Source organism: Buteo buteo, chromosome 2 (genome assembly GCF_964188355.1).
Source record: "Buteo buteo chromosome 2, bButBut1.hap1.1, whole genome shotgun sequence".
Lineage (NCBI taxonomy): Eukaryota > Metazoa > Chordata > Aves > Accipitriformes > Accipitridae > Buteo > Buteo buteo.
In genome coordinates this window covers 79277727-79294840 of record NC_134172.1, presented here as the reverse complement: position 1 = coordinate 79294840, position 17114 = coordinate 79277727, and the positions used below count along the sequence as shown (strand labels likewise).

The 17114-nt window shown below is 55.6% G+C and overlaps 1 protein-coding gene across 5 annotated transcripts in view; it reads left to right on the top strand.

Annotated features, from left to right (window-relative positions):
- Positions 1 to 17114, top strand: part of NOL4L (nucleolar protein 4 like) — a 64526-nt gene that overhangs the window by 29159 nt on the left and 18253 nt on the right. Inside the window, exons 1-2 of one of the 5 annotated variants that reach the window (XM_075022192.1) lie at positions 8374 to 8538; positions 14910 to 15051. In XM_075022192.1, the coding sequence (XP_074878293.1) occupies positions 14943 to 15051 (109 nt within the window). In that variant the 5' untranslated portion in view covers positions 8374 to 8538; positions 14910 to 14942. Of the gene's footprint in view, positions 1 to 8373; positions 8539 to 8795; positions 9118 to 11208; positions 11371 to 12894; positions 12963 to 14909; positions 15052 to 17114 lie in introns of those variants that run through there. The other 4 variants (XM_075022190.1, XM_075022185.1, XM_075022193.1 and 1 more) reach the window with 4 other exon arrangements.

Here is a 17114-nt window from a genome sequence, read left to right as displayed (position 1 = left end):
ATCCAGCGGGACTTGGGTGCCATCCGTTCCGAGATACAGGACACTCCCCGGCTTCCCCTGGGGAAACAAGTGCCACACTCCTAAGGCAGCTGTGGCTGTACCTGAGCTGCTAACGCTAAAGTCTGTGTGAAGACAATATGTGTAATAATATCAATACCAGGCTTCAGTTCCCTCCACCAAGCATTTCCCTGCTACTTTTTTCCTTCTTCATACTTTGCAGTGGAAACACGACAGTACCATCCTTTTTTCCTGGATGGTCCTGGCAGTCTTTGTGGAGCATGGGCTGTGAAACACGGGCTGCTGCTCTCCGTCTCCCCAGGGAGGGAGCTTTAGGGTCAGGGACTTGCAGCTGTTGGGGTTCCAGGTGTTTACAAACTGCAAAAGTCCTCTAAAGATGATAGAAATAATTCTGACTTTGCTACAAAGGCAAAACAGGAAGAAAATACAACCTGCTTTTAAAGTTTGCACTACACAAATATACACCTCATGGTTTTTGTATATCAACATCTACAAAATTACATTGGTCCCTTCTTAGCTCAGATTTGCTGCCATGCCACCTTACGGCCTTGCACTCACTAATATTTGATGGTGATAATAGAAATAAATTAAGCAACGGACTTGTGTTCGACTTGGCTTTTGCCAAAAGCAATTACTTGTATGCAGCAGCACCAGGAGGAACTTGCTTCACTTGGGGTAACAATGAATGAATTTATGCCAAAGTGGCCTTTTAACTTCATTATTCAAGGAAAAAAAGTGTGCATGTAACTGTAATTTATTAGTGCTGCTAAGCACATTAGTATTAGGGCAACAGTGTCTCCAGAAGGAAGCACAGCCAGAAGAACCTTAGAGAAAGCATTTTATCTCTGCTTAGGGACAAAAAACAGTTGGGAGAGGAGCTCTTTACGTGGTTGCTCACAAAATGAAGAGTTCCTGCAGAATATATTTCAATGTATTCCTTGGAGTCAGTACATTTATTTTGGCATGATGGAAGACAACTGTGACCCATGTTGCTTAAATTGGGTTCACTAGAACATGCAGGAGCTTCTGGGGTGTGAGTCTTCCTTCATTCACATTTTATACCAATTCTCACACGTGTGAGAAAAATCATACCCCTTACCCTTTCCAGAGAGTGCTGGATTAGCCACATTTCTGGCTATCTACTGAGGCATTAAAGCATCTCTGAACTTCTGGCCTTCCCAATCTAGCAGCAAAAAGGAATGAAAAGAAGATATTTGATATTTATCTATAATGATCCTTCCACCTCATTTTCAAACGCTAAATACTAGCATTTTAAAATGATTGGTTATTTGAGTTTATTGCAGTCATTTTCCAGACAATCTTTTCTGTCTTATTCAAACTCAGCCTTGGATTTATTTTTCACGCCACACTGTTGGGCATGATTTCCACTGGTGGCTGGTGGAATATGAAGATTTTAAAAGAACAAATCCCAGCACTGAAATGCCAGGCTCACTCTCTGCTCTGGAGATGTTGCTGCTACCTTGGCAGATACAGTCCAGGGCCGGGTAACCGGGTTTAAATGATACAGAAACATTTTCAGAGGTTGCTTCAATGACTGCTGACAGAAGGTCATGCAATCAGTGAATGGCAGGAGCTGCTCTTGGATGGCAAATAATACAAGCGCTTTTCTTGTTGCTATGGCTTTGCTACACTGACTTGTAAGTGTTTGAGAGGGACAGAGCCTTGTCCTGCACCGTCACATGCTCCATCCATCCAGTAATTTCCCTGTAAACCTGGAGTGTGTGACGGTGCGTGGATGTGAAGTGGTTTTCAAAAGATGATTTCAAGCAATGTTTTAACCCAAACAGCAGGGTAGTCCTGCAAGAGGGGGTGGAGGGGTTCAAATCCCACAAATGTACAGGGAGCTGGCTTCATCTAATGCAGGTGAGGATCAAGCCTCCTCTGCAGGATTTGGGAGCTCACGGAGCCTCGTGACCAGAGGCTGATTTGCAATGTTAAGTCCTCCTTCTTCCACTCGCCCTTCTCCTTGGTCCACCCCTTATTGTGTTTGCTCACTTCAGTGTCTCAGAAGGCTCCCGTATTACCAGAACAGCTAAGATGCATCTTCCCCTGGCAGCTCGCTTTCTTCCTTCTGCTTTGGATCCATCTCCAGGCTAATCCTGGGGGTGCAGAACTGGCACAGGGGAGGCAGCAGAGGCAGGGAGGGGAGTGAGAGGCTGCAGAAGAGGGCACGCCAGGTTTTCATTTTCAGTCTCTAAGTTCACTGGTGAGAACTGTAGATGTCTCATTTCATGTAGTCCAGAAACCAGAACCAAATCTGGCAGAGCTGGCAGCTGCTGTGTGAGATCTGGGACCTGGATTTATCTGTTCGAGTGCTTAGAGAAGGGATCCCAAAGAAACGCTCTATGTGTTCATAGATGGGCAGAGAAGGCAGAAGCATGCAGTCAGTATTTGGAAGGAAGTGGAACGATGCATTTGCATCACATGAGGATGATAAGGTACTTCCCAGTCCATTAAAGAGGGTGTGAAACATCTCCAGGAATAAATACCTCTAAATCAACTTGACGAGATAACTCATTCAAGAGGCTTTTCCTTGACTTGAAAAGATCTTTGCTCCCTGATGTTAATTTTTAAGACATTTTTGAGCACTAGAGAAGTTCCCTAAATGCTCCCCTACCCACAGAAGAAAAGAGAATATTGGCCGTACACACAGTGAGGCACCGTGACCATAGCTGTTTGAAATACAGATATTGCATTAATCTATGCAATAAAGGCTTGCTCGTAGATCTGCATCAGCAAAGCCCTCTGGTGGAGACACAGCTTCTGCTGGCAGAAGTGGGCTTTGGCTGGTAAATTTAAATTCTGCCCTAAATGACAGACTTTGTCCAGGCAAAACCAGGGAGGCAGGTCCGGCCGTCATAACAGCGTTCTGTTAACTATCTGGCAAAGATAGTTTAGCAAAACTTTCATCCTTGGCCTTAATGGCTCATGAGATGCAGGAGGTCAGATGATCAAACCATTTAGCCTGGTTTCAGACTTGTGTGAATGGCTTGCTTTCAGTGAAGGTCAACTCATTTTTGTTATTGGAATTAACTCTGACGTTCCCAGCTAGTAAAAACTTAAGAGCTTTTATTTCCCGTTGCGTAGATCTTTCAGTATTTTTCCCAGTGTAGCTGCATTACAGGTGTTCATTGCAATGCTCAATGCAAGCAAACAATTTGAGACCTCGACTTGGGCTGGCTGGGATAAATCCTGCCACCGCAGCTTTTATCTTCAAATGAGGTGTGATGCCAAGGTCCTGACTCTTTGCAGATTGGGGGAAAATAACTTCATTTTCTGTAAGAAAGGAGGTGGCATTGCCCGATTCCGGTGATGCTAGGCACAATCCGTCCTCCTGAACGGCTTGGGTGTATTTAGTTGCTGCGTGCGACTGGTCTGGTCAATTTTCCTCACTGGTCCTGTGCACCGGTGGAGAAAAGCTGGTCCCTTTCCCAGTCTCTCTTCCCTTCCCTGTGATGTTGTGCAGCTTAACTAAGGTCCTGGAGAAGTGGCTGGGGGATGTTTAGAAGTTGCTCTCACTCTCGGTGGAGCTGTGGTTGTCATGCTAGCGGAGGGCTGGGTCGGATCAAGCAGGAGCAGGGCATGGCAGACCAGGTGTGAACTGGGCAGTAGGAACCTGCGGCGGGAGTGCCTGGGAGGAAGGACGGGTCGGAGACACTTGGCTGGGGAGCGTGGAGTCCCCTGGGCTGGTGACAGTGACTCCACGGAGCTCAGCGCTGCACGGATGTGGCCATCGGGTCCCTCACAGGCTGGCCCATGCAGAGCCTGTGGGGGTTCCCGGCTTGCTCTGCAGCAAGGCTCTTCTGCACTGGGGCTGATCCACCTGTGGGTAATTAGGACTGATTGCCCTCCACCATGCATACCTACCCCTCAGTGCACGTTCTCCAGCGGTGCAGTCTGAGTAGCCTACTAAAGCCGAGCTGCTTGAGCCTGTTTCTGGGAACACTGAGTAGGGCCAGAAACCACATTATCTGTCTTTAATTGATCCTTTCTTCCAAGTACCTCCCCTCTTTGGTGAGGAGAGATGCTGCCCATTCCCCGTGCGTAACCAGCATCGAAGGCAGCTGCTCCTAGTAGAACAGGAAAGAAAGTTTTGGTTCAGGTCCTGTAAAGTGGGGCTAGGAAATGTTCCCGGGGAAAATGTAAAGACCTGTACTTGCACATTGATGAAAACATTTAACATCCATGGGATAGTTTCATGGATTCACTTAAATTTGTCCTGTACCCATGGAAAGCTTTGCACGGTGAGGTTTTCTGCATCGTCTCCCAAGCTCGGGTGCTGATGTGCTGTATGTTGACTTTGATCAAGTTACACAAATGGCTGTTTCTTAATTGCCTTCTCCCTTTAAAAAGGGGATAATACCTTAGAGAGACTTCTGAGGTCTCGCTCACTAATAAAGCTCTTCAAGAGCTTGGATGGCAACTGCTTTGAGAGTGCGAACTATTATTAATGATTTCCGTTATTATAGAAGATGAAGCTGTGTGGTTCAGCTTTTTAACCTTGAATCATGTACTTGCTTTTGTTTCCGCTGCTGTTAAACCTGCGCAGGCAGGCTTGCACCTTGCCTGGTTGCACAGACTCCTAGGACCCACATCGTGAGCCTTGCGTGCGCAAAACGGGCACGCGTATCTCTGCGGAGCCAGGTTTTTTTCGCAAAGATGGATTCTGAAACATGTGGCATGGCTTGAGAATGGCCAAAAATGGGTTTAGTGGTGGTTCTGTTTATGTTGACTCGATTCTGATTTGGGTGGCCAAGAGATAAGTTGCGAGGCTCGTCCCGATGCGTAACGCAATGCAGACATTCCTGCCAGTGCTGTGGGTTCAGGCTTTGGCAAGAAATGTTAGGGGATATTTGACAGTGATTGAGCCATCCCTTCAAACACCCATTCCCTGTACTCCAGAGGAAGGCAAATTCCATCCACAGAAACAACTCCTTTCCTGCTTCTTTACTTGGCAGTGACTAGTGTACCCTGTGAGGTACGGAGCTGTATTTCCTTTCCATCTCTTGGTCTTGGCTCCTGGGAGAAAAAACCCTTTTATTCATGCATATGCCAGATGCTAACAACTGCTACTTTTGCAGAAGGAGCAACCAAGATGTAGTGGGAATACAGCCCTCAGCCCACAACAAATCTGGTCTATAATAAAATTTCCTAAATCTTTACTCTCCTTTTTTTCCTCACTCTACTCTGGATGGCAGATAAGTTAAAATACGTGGTTGATAAAAGCTGCATATCGCCCTCGTGTCATGCGACTGGGGCCCTCCTTCGTCAGCTCTTCTGCAGCGCCGCCCCTCTTGCCCCCCTTTTCTTACTGGCCTCGCCCCTGAGAGATTCGCATTTTAATGCTTATTACCCAGTAGGGTTTGATGGTCACGGAGGACCCAATGCAGGAGGTCCCATTTGTTATTTAACCTACTTTTCAGAGGCACAAGAACATCAAGTGACTCGCACAAGGTCGCCCATGAGTCAGTGACTCCTCTGGCATGATGGCCGGATCCTGCTGTCCTGCAGTCCCCCGCTCTCACCACTAGATCACTGTACCCACACTCCTCAACAACGCAACTATGCAATTAAGCTCCTACAAAGTGCCGTAAATGTAGTTTATTCCTGGGTTTGACAGCAGCCCTGGTATTCTTGTGGAGCCTTGCCTTAGGAAATTACCACAGATGAGGTCAGGGCATCGTTAGCGATGCCCTTGGAAGCGTCACTGCCTGGTACGCTGGCAGGCTGCGCGGTGCAGGGCCGTTACAGCCAGGGCATGGCTCTTCTCAGGACCTGCAGCTCAGGCTCTGCTGGCATCCGACGGGACCCTGTCCGGGCAAGCACAGCCTGACAGGGAGCCCCAGGTTTTCTGTATGGGCAGGACTGTGTCCGTGTGAAGGGGTTTGCAGGGACCAGAAGTAACGAACACGTTGCGAGGAGAGAGGGAAGGAAGCGACTTATAAATAATATATTTGATGTGTATTATATATATAATAACAGTAGCACTGGGTTACTATGGTGTGTTTTTTAAAAAATGTAATCTCCTAAGGCACTTACCCCTGTTCCTGACAACTTGATAAATTACTATTACCAATTCTGTATCTAATTGCCAGTTACTTCCCCCTAGATAATTTGAATCCGAAAAATACCCACTAGAACGGAGCTTGGCGTGCTGTTTCCCAAAGCTTCCCTAGCCGTTTCTGGAGGCAGCCCCTCTTCCGCCGGTGAGCCCCACTTCTGCCAGCCTCGTGACCCCGAGCGCTGGCACAAACAATTGCATTTCTGTCGGGCTCATGACCCCACTTGTAACGGCGGTGACCCCCCTGGGGGTCAGGACCCCTCCCCTGCACGGGGAAAAGCTCCTGCCCAGCAGCTATTGCTGAATTGCCGTTCCTCCCTCGTTCCCTGTGTGGACGCGGCTGTTCGGCACTAAGTTTGCCGATGTGAAATTTAGGTTAATCCATTTCCAAAGTGGATTAACCTAACCCACACAAAGGCACTTAGTATAAAATAACAGCGTCCACATGGTGAGGCAGCACAGAATAGTGACTGTGCTTCAAACTCGCACCCCGGCTGGCTTGGGTCCCCTGCGAGCTCTCCAAACAGAGGGGCAGGCACCTTGGTCCCTGGGGGTCTTGCTCTCCTAAATGGCCTTAAGCCACTCTAGCTGGAAGGCGAAGGGAGCCCAGGGAGTAAACAAAGCCTGGCAATGGGAATGGGTTAAAGCCCGCTCCGCTGAGGTCCACGGCAAGTCTCCTGTTCACCTTAAATGGTCAGGATTTTATTTTAGCTTCAGGGAGGAGCAGCAGCCATTGAGCTGGAAGTGAGCGCAGAGCAGGCCCCTGTGGCTGGGGGCTCGTAGCCCGCTGCCCTCCCGGCTGGCCGCCACTTCCTGCGGGAGCGTGGGAGGCCCCCGGGGCTCCGCTCTCGCCCTTCAGCCTCTGGCTCCACAGATCAGCCCGGAGGAGATGGAAATGCAACACCAAGCGATACCCATTTTCACCTCCGGCCTCGGATCTTCCCGAGCCGCCCCTCCTCCCTTGCACGCCTTCCCTGGCAGTGCAGTGGTTAACGCTGGAGTAGAAAACATCATAATTGGACATCCGCACTAACAAGCCATAAACACGAATGTGGCAGTTCCCATCCTCGGCTCTGGCACCGGCCTACCGCAGGCTCCGCCGCTGAATCCGTTACACTTGGTTTATTTTGTAAAAATTTCCTTCATAACCATTAAACAGCGAGAGACGCGAGATGGGCTGGGGAGGGGGATGCCGAGATGCCGGCACCCATCGTGGCGATCCCCAACCGGGCAGGAGGTCACCGACCCGCGGCTCTCGGGGCCCTGCCTGGGAGCGGGTACCGTCCTGGGGGATGCCAGGACACCACGCGCTGCCCGCCCGGAGCCGGGTCACAGCATCCCCAGCCCTCCCGGGGACCTGGCGGCACGGTGTCCCTGCACAGGGCCGTGCTGGGGGGGCTCGGTGGGCAGCCTCGCTGTCAGGGAGCTGCCCTGAAGAGCCGCTGAATTAAACAACAGCCGAGATGCAACGTTCAGACAAGAGGCTGCAGCGTTGACGGATGCTGCTGCTGCTTGGCGGAGTAGGGTCCTCTTCTGCTCCCACGGTGCGATAGGGAGAATCATCTGAAACAAAAGGATTCAGCAGAGGAGGCAGCGCCGGGCCCGGGGAACCGCTGCACCCACCGAGCGCAGGGGAAGGGGGGCAGCGGGGCGCCCGCCCTGCTCCCCGGGGGACCCACTGCCGGGCTCCCGTCACTTGCTCCCCGCGGCACGGCCGAACCCCGGCGCTGCCGGACCCCGGAGCTCCCGGGGCCGGGCTGAGCCGGGCGGGCTTCCCCGGGAGGGCTGCGGGTCACCGGGCCGCCGCCGAGCCCGGTGTCCCCGGGCGGTTTGCAGCCCCCACCCCCCACCCCCGGGCCGTGCCGAGCGGAGGATGCCCGGGCGGGTAGCACCCCCCACACACCCCCCCCTCCTACCCCGGCCGTGCCGTACCGAGCCGTGCCGTGCCGTACCGAGCCGTGCCGCCGGCCGTGCATTCTCCCGGCTCTCCAGCAGGCGCCCGGCCCTGGACATTGTCTCTTCCTCCGGGAGGAAGGGCCCTCCCCGGCCCTCCACAATGTGCTCTTCCAGGCGCGGCTCCCCGCGCCCCCCGCCCGGTGCGACCGCCTTCCCCCCCCCCCCCCCCGCGGCCCCGCTCCCCTTCCCCCCCCCCCCCGCCGCCCCCGCCCCCTCCGCCCGCGGCCGGGCCCCGCTCGCCCCCCTCCGCCTCCCCGGCCCCCCCCCCACCTACACACACACCCCCCCCCCTCCGCCCCCGGGAGCCGGGAGTGACGCGCTCCGCAGCGCCGGCCCCTCTCCCCGGGCAGCAGCTGGTTGTCAGCCTCTCCGGAGCGCCGCCAGCCCGGGCCCCCTCCCTCCGTCCCTCCGTCCCTCCGCCCCGCTCTCCCAGCCGCGCCGCCGGGCTGGCGCAGGCCGGCAGGCCCCAGGCCCCGCTCCAGGTAGGCGCTCGCCCGCCGAGCTCCGCTACCGGGCCCCGGGGTGGCGGCGGCGTGGGGTGGGGGGGGTGGGGGGGGGATGCGCGGGGGTTCCACGCGGCTGCGGGGAGCGGAGGGAGGGGGGTGTGTGGAACGGGGAGGAGGAGGAGGAGGAGGAGGAGGAGGAGGGGGGGGTGCATCGGCGGGAGGGGCGGGGCGGGGAGGGGGGGGCGGCCGCGGGGCCCTGCCCCAACTCCGGGGGGAGCGGCCGCGCCGCCCCGCTTCCCCGGGAAGTTGCGGGTCGCCCGCCCGCCCGGCTGGCCGGCGGCGGTGGGGAGGTGTGTGTTTGTTTGGGGGGGGGTGAGGTTGGCGCGTCCTTCCCGGCGCGGCTCCCCCTTCCCCGGAAGAGCACAAAAGCGCAGAAGAAAGTGGGAGGAGGCGGCGGCGGGAGCGCTCCGGCCCCATCAATTCCCGGGCACCGGCCCCGCGCCGCCGCCGCCGCCGCCGCCGCCGCCATCGCCGAACCGCCCTCCCCGGCCCCAGCCCCGGCCCCGGCCCCGGCCCCGGGCGGGGATTGTGCTGGAAATAGCCGCCTCCCTGGAGGTAAAGCCCTACTTACGTGTCAATCCCCGCCGCACGCTGAGCCCCGTGCGCCGGCCCCGGCTCGGCGTGGCAGGTCTCCATCGCGGCTGTATTTATTTACCTGCGGGCGGAGGGGCGCGGGGGGGGGCGGGACGGGGACGGGGACGTTCGCCCGGCTCCCGGCACCTTCGCTGCTGGCGGGGAGACACGCGTGGGAACCGCGTCCCACCGCGGGGGGAAAGCGTCGGGTCCCGCGGCTGCCGGGCGCGGGGGGGGGGGGGACGGACACCCCCGGCCGCTCAGCCCGCAGTGCTGCTCCGCTCGGCCCCCCCCTCCAAAGCCAGCCCCCCACCCCCAGCCCCCGTTTCCCGGTGCTGGTGGAAGAGCAAAGTGCGGTTTACGGGTCTCAAGACACCATCCCCGCCTCGCGTGGAACGGCAAACGCCTGCCCGGCTGGCAGCAAGTTCAGGTGCTGGGCAGGCGGGTGCGGGGCACCGGGGACGGACGGACGGACGGACGGACGGGGTCGGGTCCCCCGTCCCGGCGGCCCCCGCGTTCAGCACCTCCCCGCTGAACAGCAGGAGCGCGGGGGGAGCGGCTGCGGGAAGGGGCTGCCGGCTGCTTCACCCTGCGCAGCATCCCTCCACTTTGGGGCGGTGGGAACGCTCCTGGGGGGGGTGGTGTTCCCAGAAGGAGAGCTCCTAGAGAAGGGGGAGGGGGGGGGAGGAGGTGCCGATCCTCCCTTCCTCTTCCATTTGCCTTTTAAATGAACTCCTTTGCCCGTTTTTGGGAACTAACAAATACTCGGTTTTGCCGCGTCCCGTAGAAATCAGCAGAAACTGCAGCAAATAAGGACGTAAGTGACCTGACAAAGAGCGCTGGGGATGTTCTGTTTGGTGTGTGAATTGCACAGCCGAGTAGGCAGCGCAGTCACAGCTCACAGCCGGCGTACACCCTTGTGCTTTAAGGCTCCTCTGGCTCTTTGAAGCAATGACCACCACAGTATTTGTGGCTGCAGTATCAATCTTTGACCTGGAGTGTTTTATCTTCCATTAGTAAGCCTTTCTCTGCGCTGAACTGGTTAAGTTAGGGTCAAATCTGGTTCAATACCTTCTTGGCATGCTCAGAGGGCCGGGTTTAAACAGTGGCTGAGACGGAGATGAGGCTGCCTTCCTGAGAGCTCGTCCCCGAGCACCGAGCTGCTGCCGCGGGTCACGGCGGGAGGTGCTCTGTCCCGGCCACGTTTGGCAGGCCTGGGGGCTGCCTGTGCCGGGCAGGTCGTGGCTGGCACGGCGGTGGAGCAGCTCCGGGGGCTGGCAGTCACGCGTTGCCTTTTGTTGACTCTAAAAACACGGCTGCTTCTGGTGGGAAGCTGAGCGTGGCTGCGCGCTGGGGAGGTTGCACGGCGCACAGCCTCGGTTCCTGCTCCGCGGAAGGAAATCCCATCGGGATAGTAGGCTGTGGCGTGAAAGGACACGTTTTAAAATAAAAGGACTCAAAGAGAGAAAATAAACCGTCCTGAGACTCGGAGCCTGGAATATTAAGCGTGAGGCACAGCATGTAAATGACTGGAGAGAGACTTGCGAGGCAGTCCCCGAGAAACTGAGCCTGGCTGTAAAATAAGCAGGTTACCGATAGCCTTGCATATATTTACGAGATACGGTTATAAGAGTAGCTTCCCCCCCTGCCCTGTTCCAACTCACGCTATGGGAGGTTGTTCTCCAGGAAGGAGAGCCGCCAGGGAAGAAACATTGTCTAGCAGTTAAAGCCTTGCAGTCCGGAGAGCTTGATTGTGTTCCTGGATCTGCCAGCGACTTGCTGTGTTCTTGGACCAGCCAGGGCGGCTGTCAGTACCTGGGGTTTCCAGCTCTATAATAGGAAGAACACTTTTATAACTCGGAGGGAAGTTGTGAGGCTCAGCGGATGCGTGCACGCGCGGTGCTCAAAGATTGGTGAATGGAAAGTGGGACAGAAAGGCAGAGTGTGAGTCCTGCACATATCAGTGTCTGCCTTTGCCAGTTAGAAAATATTGGCTGCCAGTGTCTGCAGAGCAGCTGTGAATGTTGGACTGTAGATAAGGAGAGGAGCAAGGATGTTGTTTTCCAAACCCCGTGCGGTGGCGGGAGCCCTGCTCCGATGTTTGGGTGTGGCCTGTGAATGCACCAGCAGGATCCGACTTCCCCTTGCAGAAGAGGAGTTGCATGCACATTGCCTGACCCTTGATCGCTCAATCCCTTGAACGTTGGAAACAAAGCGATGGGACTTTACTGTGGGGTGAGGAGATCTCTCCGGGGAGCTGGGAAAGGCAGGAAGGAGGAGGGCGGCAGCGGCAGTGCCGGAGCTTGGGGTTTGGCTCTGGGCTGGCTGGTTGGGGCAGCCACTGTCACTTCCATCTCTGCCATGAGTGGCGTGGAACTGGGGAAAAGGCAGCTGGTCCTGAGACAGGCACTGGTAATGGATTGCGCTCGGTTTTCTAATGAAAGTTTCATTTGAAGTTTGTTTACAGGAAAGAAGAAATTAGCAGGGAGAATTCTCCTGAGAACCCAGAGAGGAAAAAGAATGAGCTGCCTGACTTGCAAGCCAAAAGAGGGTGGAAGGGTAGATTAGATTTACCGTATTGCTCCGAGTTGTAGCTGTTGCTGCTGTTGAGAAACGCTTCCTTGTTTGGCTGGGTGATGGAGCCCACTTTGAGGCTCAGCCTTCAGCCAGGTTATTGGCATACAGGGGAAATTCAGAGCTGCCCACCCAGCCGGAATGTTGATCCCACTCTGGTGTCCTGTGTTTTGACACCAGCGTGTGTGCTGTGCTGCTGTCCCTCCACTCCAGCCGACTGAAATGGGGCTGCTCCTGGGCCGTGGCTGGGCAGCCGGTGCTCCGAGTGTTGCTGCCGGGGCTTCCCATCCCTGGGACTGTCCCTGGCATGAGGGGGCCAGTGCCAGAGCTTGCCACTGGCACTGACGGGCAGCACGAGGAGGTCACAACGCTCAGCCTTTGGTCTCCAAGGGGTGTCCTGAGGACGGAGCTTGCTGGTGGCCTCTGGTGTCCCAGTGAGCTGAGTGGCAGCGGAGGATGCCAGAGCTGCAGTGATGGGGATGGCCAGAGCCGTGCTCGAGATCAGGACCTTTCTCTTGCGCTTTAGGGAAGTGGCACAAAGGTGTGAGGAGCTCCGGGGGCACCATGGCGTGGGCAGAGCTGCGGGGGCTGCCCCAAGCCAGCAGGCAGCAGATGCTCTCTCGGCAGTTCCCACCGCCGGCTTTGGCCGTTCCCCGCTGCTGCGAAGGGTTCACACGATGCCGCCTGCATGGTCAGCTTTGCGTTCCCTTGGGGCGGGCTGTGCTGCGGGAGCTGTGCGCTGCCGGGAAGTTTGTCCCGTTGGTGTTTTGGCCAAGGGTATTAGTGCTGGAAAGAGGAAAACTCTGGCTGGAAAGTAGGGGGTGACACTGTGGACGTGGGGACGGGGCCGCCCGGCAAGGTCCCACAGCAGCAACCTGCTCTTTCTGCTGGTGGCTGGATCCTGGACTGGTGAACGTGTGATGGCCTTGTTTGACTTGAGTCATTTATAGCTTATCAGTTTCTGGTTTGATACCCAGAGTATTTCTAATAATAGGCGAATGTTATTGCACCTCGAGAGAATTGTACACATTTATAAAGCACTTTACATAGCATGCGCATGCGAGGCATCCTGCATGTCACCTCTTTTCCACCATGTGTGAGCGCATGGAGAGCGTGATGCCTCCCGGGTTGTGGTTTGGGTGCCGAGGCTGGGCGTCTTCTGCAGCTGAGCCCCGCAGACGCCATGCCTGAGCCAGACGCTTTCCGAAAAAAATTGTGGGTTGCTCCCAGGGCTCCTCCTCCTCACCAGACAGGTGAGAGACTGTGGGCAGCAAGGACCTTGGCATTTGCGTTTGTCTCTTAAGCTCTGACAGTAATCTGGAGTAAGCCTTGTGAAGAAGGCCAGATATTAGGGTGGCTGCCTCCCTGCAAATGCTTACAATAAAGAGACTATTTATAGTTTGCAACAGGGAGACCTTTGCAGTTCTGTTCCTGTACGTACAAGATGGAGTTTCTGGAGAGCCAGGATTGCTTCGTGGCTGGCATGGCAGCGGTGCTGTGCTGAGCCAGGGGACGCGATGCCTCCCCCCTGCCTCCCCCCTCTCTTGCTCTGCTCGACCTGGGCACTGGGGGGGGGCTGCACGGGGGGACCTGGCTGGCAGCACAGGTGGGTCTGGGGGTCAGGCTGTCCCCGTTCCGCTGGCGGGCGTGCAGGGGGCTGCTGAGTCCCGTCCGTCCATCCGTTGGTTCGTGCAGGGTTTAACAAGCTGTAAATTCCAGGAAACTCCCCGGGAGGCACATGGAGGGAGCAGGCTGGGGGCGGCAGCGAGCCCCGAGCCAGCAGATGTGTCTGCAGGGACGAGGAGCGGGGAGGAAAAGCACAAACCTGTCTTTAAAGACATTTGTTTGTTCACAATAAAAACTGTCAGCCAGCGGCGGCCAGACAGGGCAGTTTTTATGAGACGCAGGCGTAGGTTGGAGGGGCGCTTGCCAATTGCTTCTTACACGGAAAGGGAGCAGGGATTGTATTTTATCTCAGGACCGGGGGAGGGAAAAAAAAATAAGAGCAGAGAGTTTACAAGCCTTTGAAATGTTTCAATCAAAGGAAAGCGCAGTTGAAAGCGGTTCTGGAAACATTTTCGGTGTTCCCCTGCACCCCAGGCCTCTGGATGTGGTCTCTGCCCGTTGCTTTGGGAGGGGAGCGGGCAGAGGAAGGCAGATAAAGGGATCGCCAGCAGGACCGTGTTCATACGGGAACACGTATCTGCTTCCTCCGAAGCTGCGTGTTTGGAGAGTTCAGCCCGGGGAGGTCCTGCAGCCCCTCCTCTCATTCAGGATCTCAGTGCTGCCTTTATGATGATGGTTTTGAAATCCTGTGGCTGACCTTTCCGGCGCTGGAAGCGATCCAAGGGCTGTGTCTCGAAGTACTGTAAAGGTTAGCGAGAAGGGAGAGAGAGGGAGAGAGAAAATGTCCTTTCAGCTGCAGGAGTGGGAGAGAGGAATGTCATCTATGCCATTGGGGAGCAGGCGGCTGGCCGGGCTCCCCGGCCTGAGCCAGGGTTTCCTTGCCTCTCCAGGGATCTCACTCCCCCAGCCCCTTCCCAAGGTGTGTGTTGTCATTTTTGATCAGGGTACAGAGGCGATATCCCTTCGGAGAGAGCTGGAGGAGCCGTCCCTCTGGGCTGTGCTCCAGGAGCCTCCTCTGCAGCATCAGGCAGTGCAGGTCTGTGGGGACCGGTGCCACTATCCAGATCTGCCCCACCAGCCACTCCCTGCTGGTGCCAGTCTTCTGGTGATTCCTGTTACAGCAGATGATTTGACCTCAGAAAAGTCCGAGATGTTTTACGGAGCCTTTTCAATGGAGTTGCACCCGTTCTCGGCTCCCACGCGCCGCTGCCTCGCCAGAAACATGCTGGGGTGGATGGAGATTAAAGGGTAAACTCCAGGGCTCAGCCATCCGCTCCTACAGGATGCGAGCTCTTTCTAATTGTCCTCAATTAGAGACAGTGCCATTGCTCAGGCACGTCTTCAGGCAGGAAGCAGAGCCCGGCCATCCCCGCTGGGGCAGCCACCTAGCCCAGCGGAGGGAAGGGCTGCTCGCCGTGGCCTTGGGGAGCGTCGAGGGGCCAGCAAGCGCTCGTGGGGGGCAGGAGCTGCCGAACGAATTGTTTTTAGGAAGGGTTGCGTGGTGAGGAGATGTTAAAGCCAGAGAGAGGGAAGAAAATAGCTCAGCGAGTTAACCCTTTCCTGCTTGCCTACAGGATGAGACATCGGTGAGCAGCGAGGACTTTGATATGAACGACTCCACATGGATCTCAGCTGACCAGCACCTGAACTCCAGCCTGAGCCCCAGCCAGGACGAGAGCATGCGCAGCCCACAGAACCTGCACGGCCACGAGGACGGTGAGTGCCCCAGGGGGTGGGAAGCGCTCTGCGCCTCTGCCACAGGATGGTTTTGTCACTTATTAAACATTAACCAGTCCTTTCTGATCAGGTGTCCCACCTGTAGGATGGATTTCATATCAGCACAGGCTTTGAAGCAGTGCCGACTCCCAGTCCTTCCCATTTAGCTTCTGGGTTCCTGCTCTGCCAGGGCCCTGTCCCGCTCAGAGCTGATGGTCCTTGTGCAGGGATCTGGCTCCCAGCTCCTCCAGCAAGAGGTCACCAAATCCTCTCCTAAGGCATCAGGTTGTAGTTCCCCTGGTGTGACAAGGAGAGCCCAGTTAGTCCTGAAGCGTGGGCTGTGCACTGCCCCGCTGCAGGAAGGATGCCAAGGCTTCGCAATACAGGTCGCAGCTTTCCATGCTTGGAAACCTGCACCTTAGACACCGTCTTGGATCCCCCAGGCAAGAAATGTGTAACCTGCAATAGTTGATAGTGATGGGAGTGCGGGGTGGACTTGGGTGTCCTCTCACTCAGGGCAGGGGGTTGAAAGGGGTGAAGGTGGCACACAAGGGCTGGGTGGGAGGAAGTGTTTGGTGAAGAGAAGTGGTGTGTTACTTCTGTGAAACATGCTAGTTTAAAGTAAAAGAGCAAGTAAATAAATGGTAGAAGTACGAGTTCGGGTCAGAGTTCATCTCCGTGATGCTTGGAAGGCTTCAGTGGTTGGACTGTTACTGGCTTTTGCTCAAGAGGTTGAATCCCTCATTGTCCCCAGCCTGGCTGCTGCTGGGAGAGCGGGAAGGGAGCGGAGGAGTTGAGGAACAACCCGGGCTGGGTTGGTGCTGCTTTAAGAAAAAGGGGACTGGAAAAGCACCCCAGAGGAAAGAAAGGGCTTTTGTGCTGGCAGATTTCCCTGGGGTGGCTTTTAGCTGCTTGTGTGGCCAGTGGCAGGGACAGCAGGGACGGTAGGGACAGCAGGGACACTGCTCTCTTCAGTCCAGCACCTTGTGGCACTTCAGTTTCTATTGCAAATGTGCAGTTTAGAGAAACAGCTGGCTTTAACTAACTAGCACCAGCCCCGGAGTCAGGCAGCCTTGGTGAGGATGTGAAACCTGCCAGCGCTAAACCACGTCCCCGTCCGGCGGGACGGGCAGCGGCACTTCTGCTTGTACAGGGCCTGGCAGTGGGGCTGTGCCCACACCAGGAGGAAGGGTGTTTCAGTGGTAGCACAGCTGCTCTCATCAGAAGCTTTTGGCTCTTCGGGACCAGGCTGCAACCTCCGTCCCGAGCGAACGCTGCCTCTCATACCTGTGGCCTGGCCAGGTCTCTCCGTACCCCCTGTACTCTGCCATTTTCCCATCGGGACATTCCAGGCTTGTGGCTTATCCCTCACCACTGAATTCCCAAGTCTCATTTACAATCTAGAATGACATGGTTTTGATCCCTTTGCTGAACACTATTATTCAACAGGACAGTAATTTAATAAGGGACTCACGTATTTAGGCAAACCAAGATGTTCTCACTAAAGCTAAATCCTCCCTCTCTCTCTCTGCCCTCTTAGGAAATGCTTCCAGTTTTTCATGCTCTGTGGTTTTTCTTCAGAAGCAGGTGTCCTCTTTGGGGCCCTTCTTGGCTCCTTTTATTTCTTTTGTAAGGTTCAGAGGTGAGCAATAAGGCACAAATAGTCCCTTCCTTTCTGTGAGGAATGCAAGTGTCCCAGGCTGTCCCTGCGGTATCAGAAGGCTAAACCAGGTAGCCTTTGGCAGATCAGAAGTGATGGAGTCGAAGAGTAAGCAAGCCAAGCCCAGGGTTACTAATGAGACCCATCAAGAAGAAGCCGGGGACTGGGATTTCCATCAGGCTGTCATACTTCAGGGGGCATTTTATGGGAGTGAAAAGAGGTTTTGTCACTGTGGTGAATGTCAGTGTCCTGTATTGGAGCTCTAAAATACAGGCTAATGGGGTGAAAGGCCTTGTGTCAGTCCTTCTACCAAACGCAACCCTCCCACCCAGGACTGAAGCACACACGAGGCTGGGAAGGGAAGAAGGGCGATGGAGCGACCCAGGTGGGCAGCGAGTGGTTA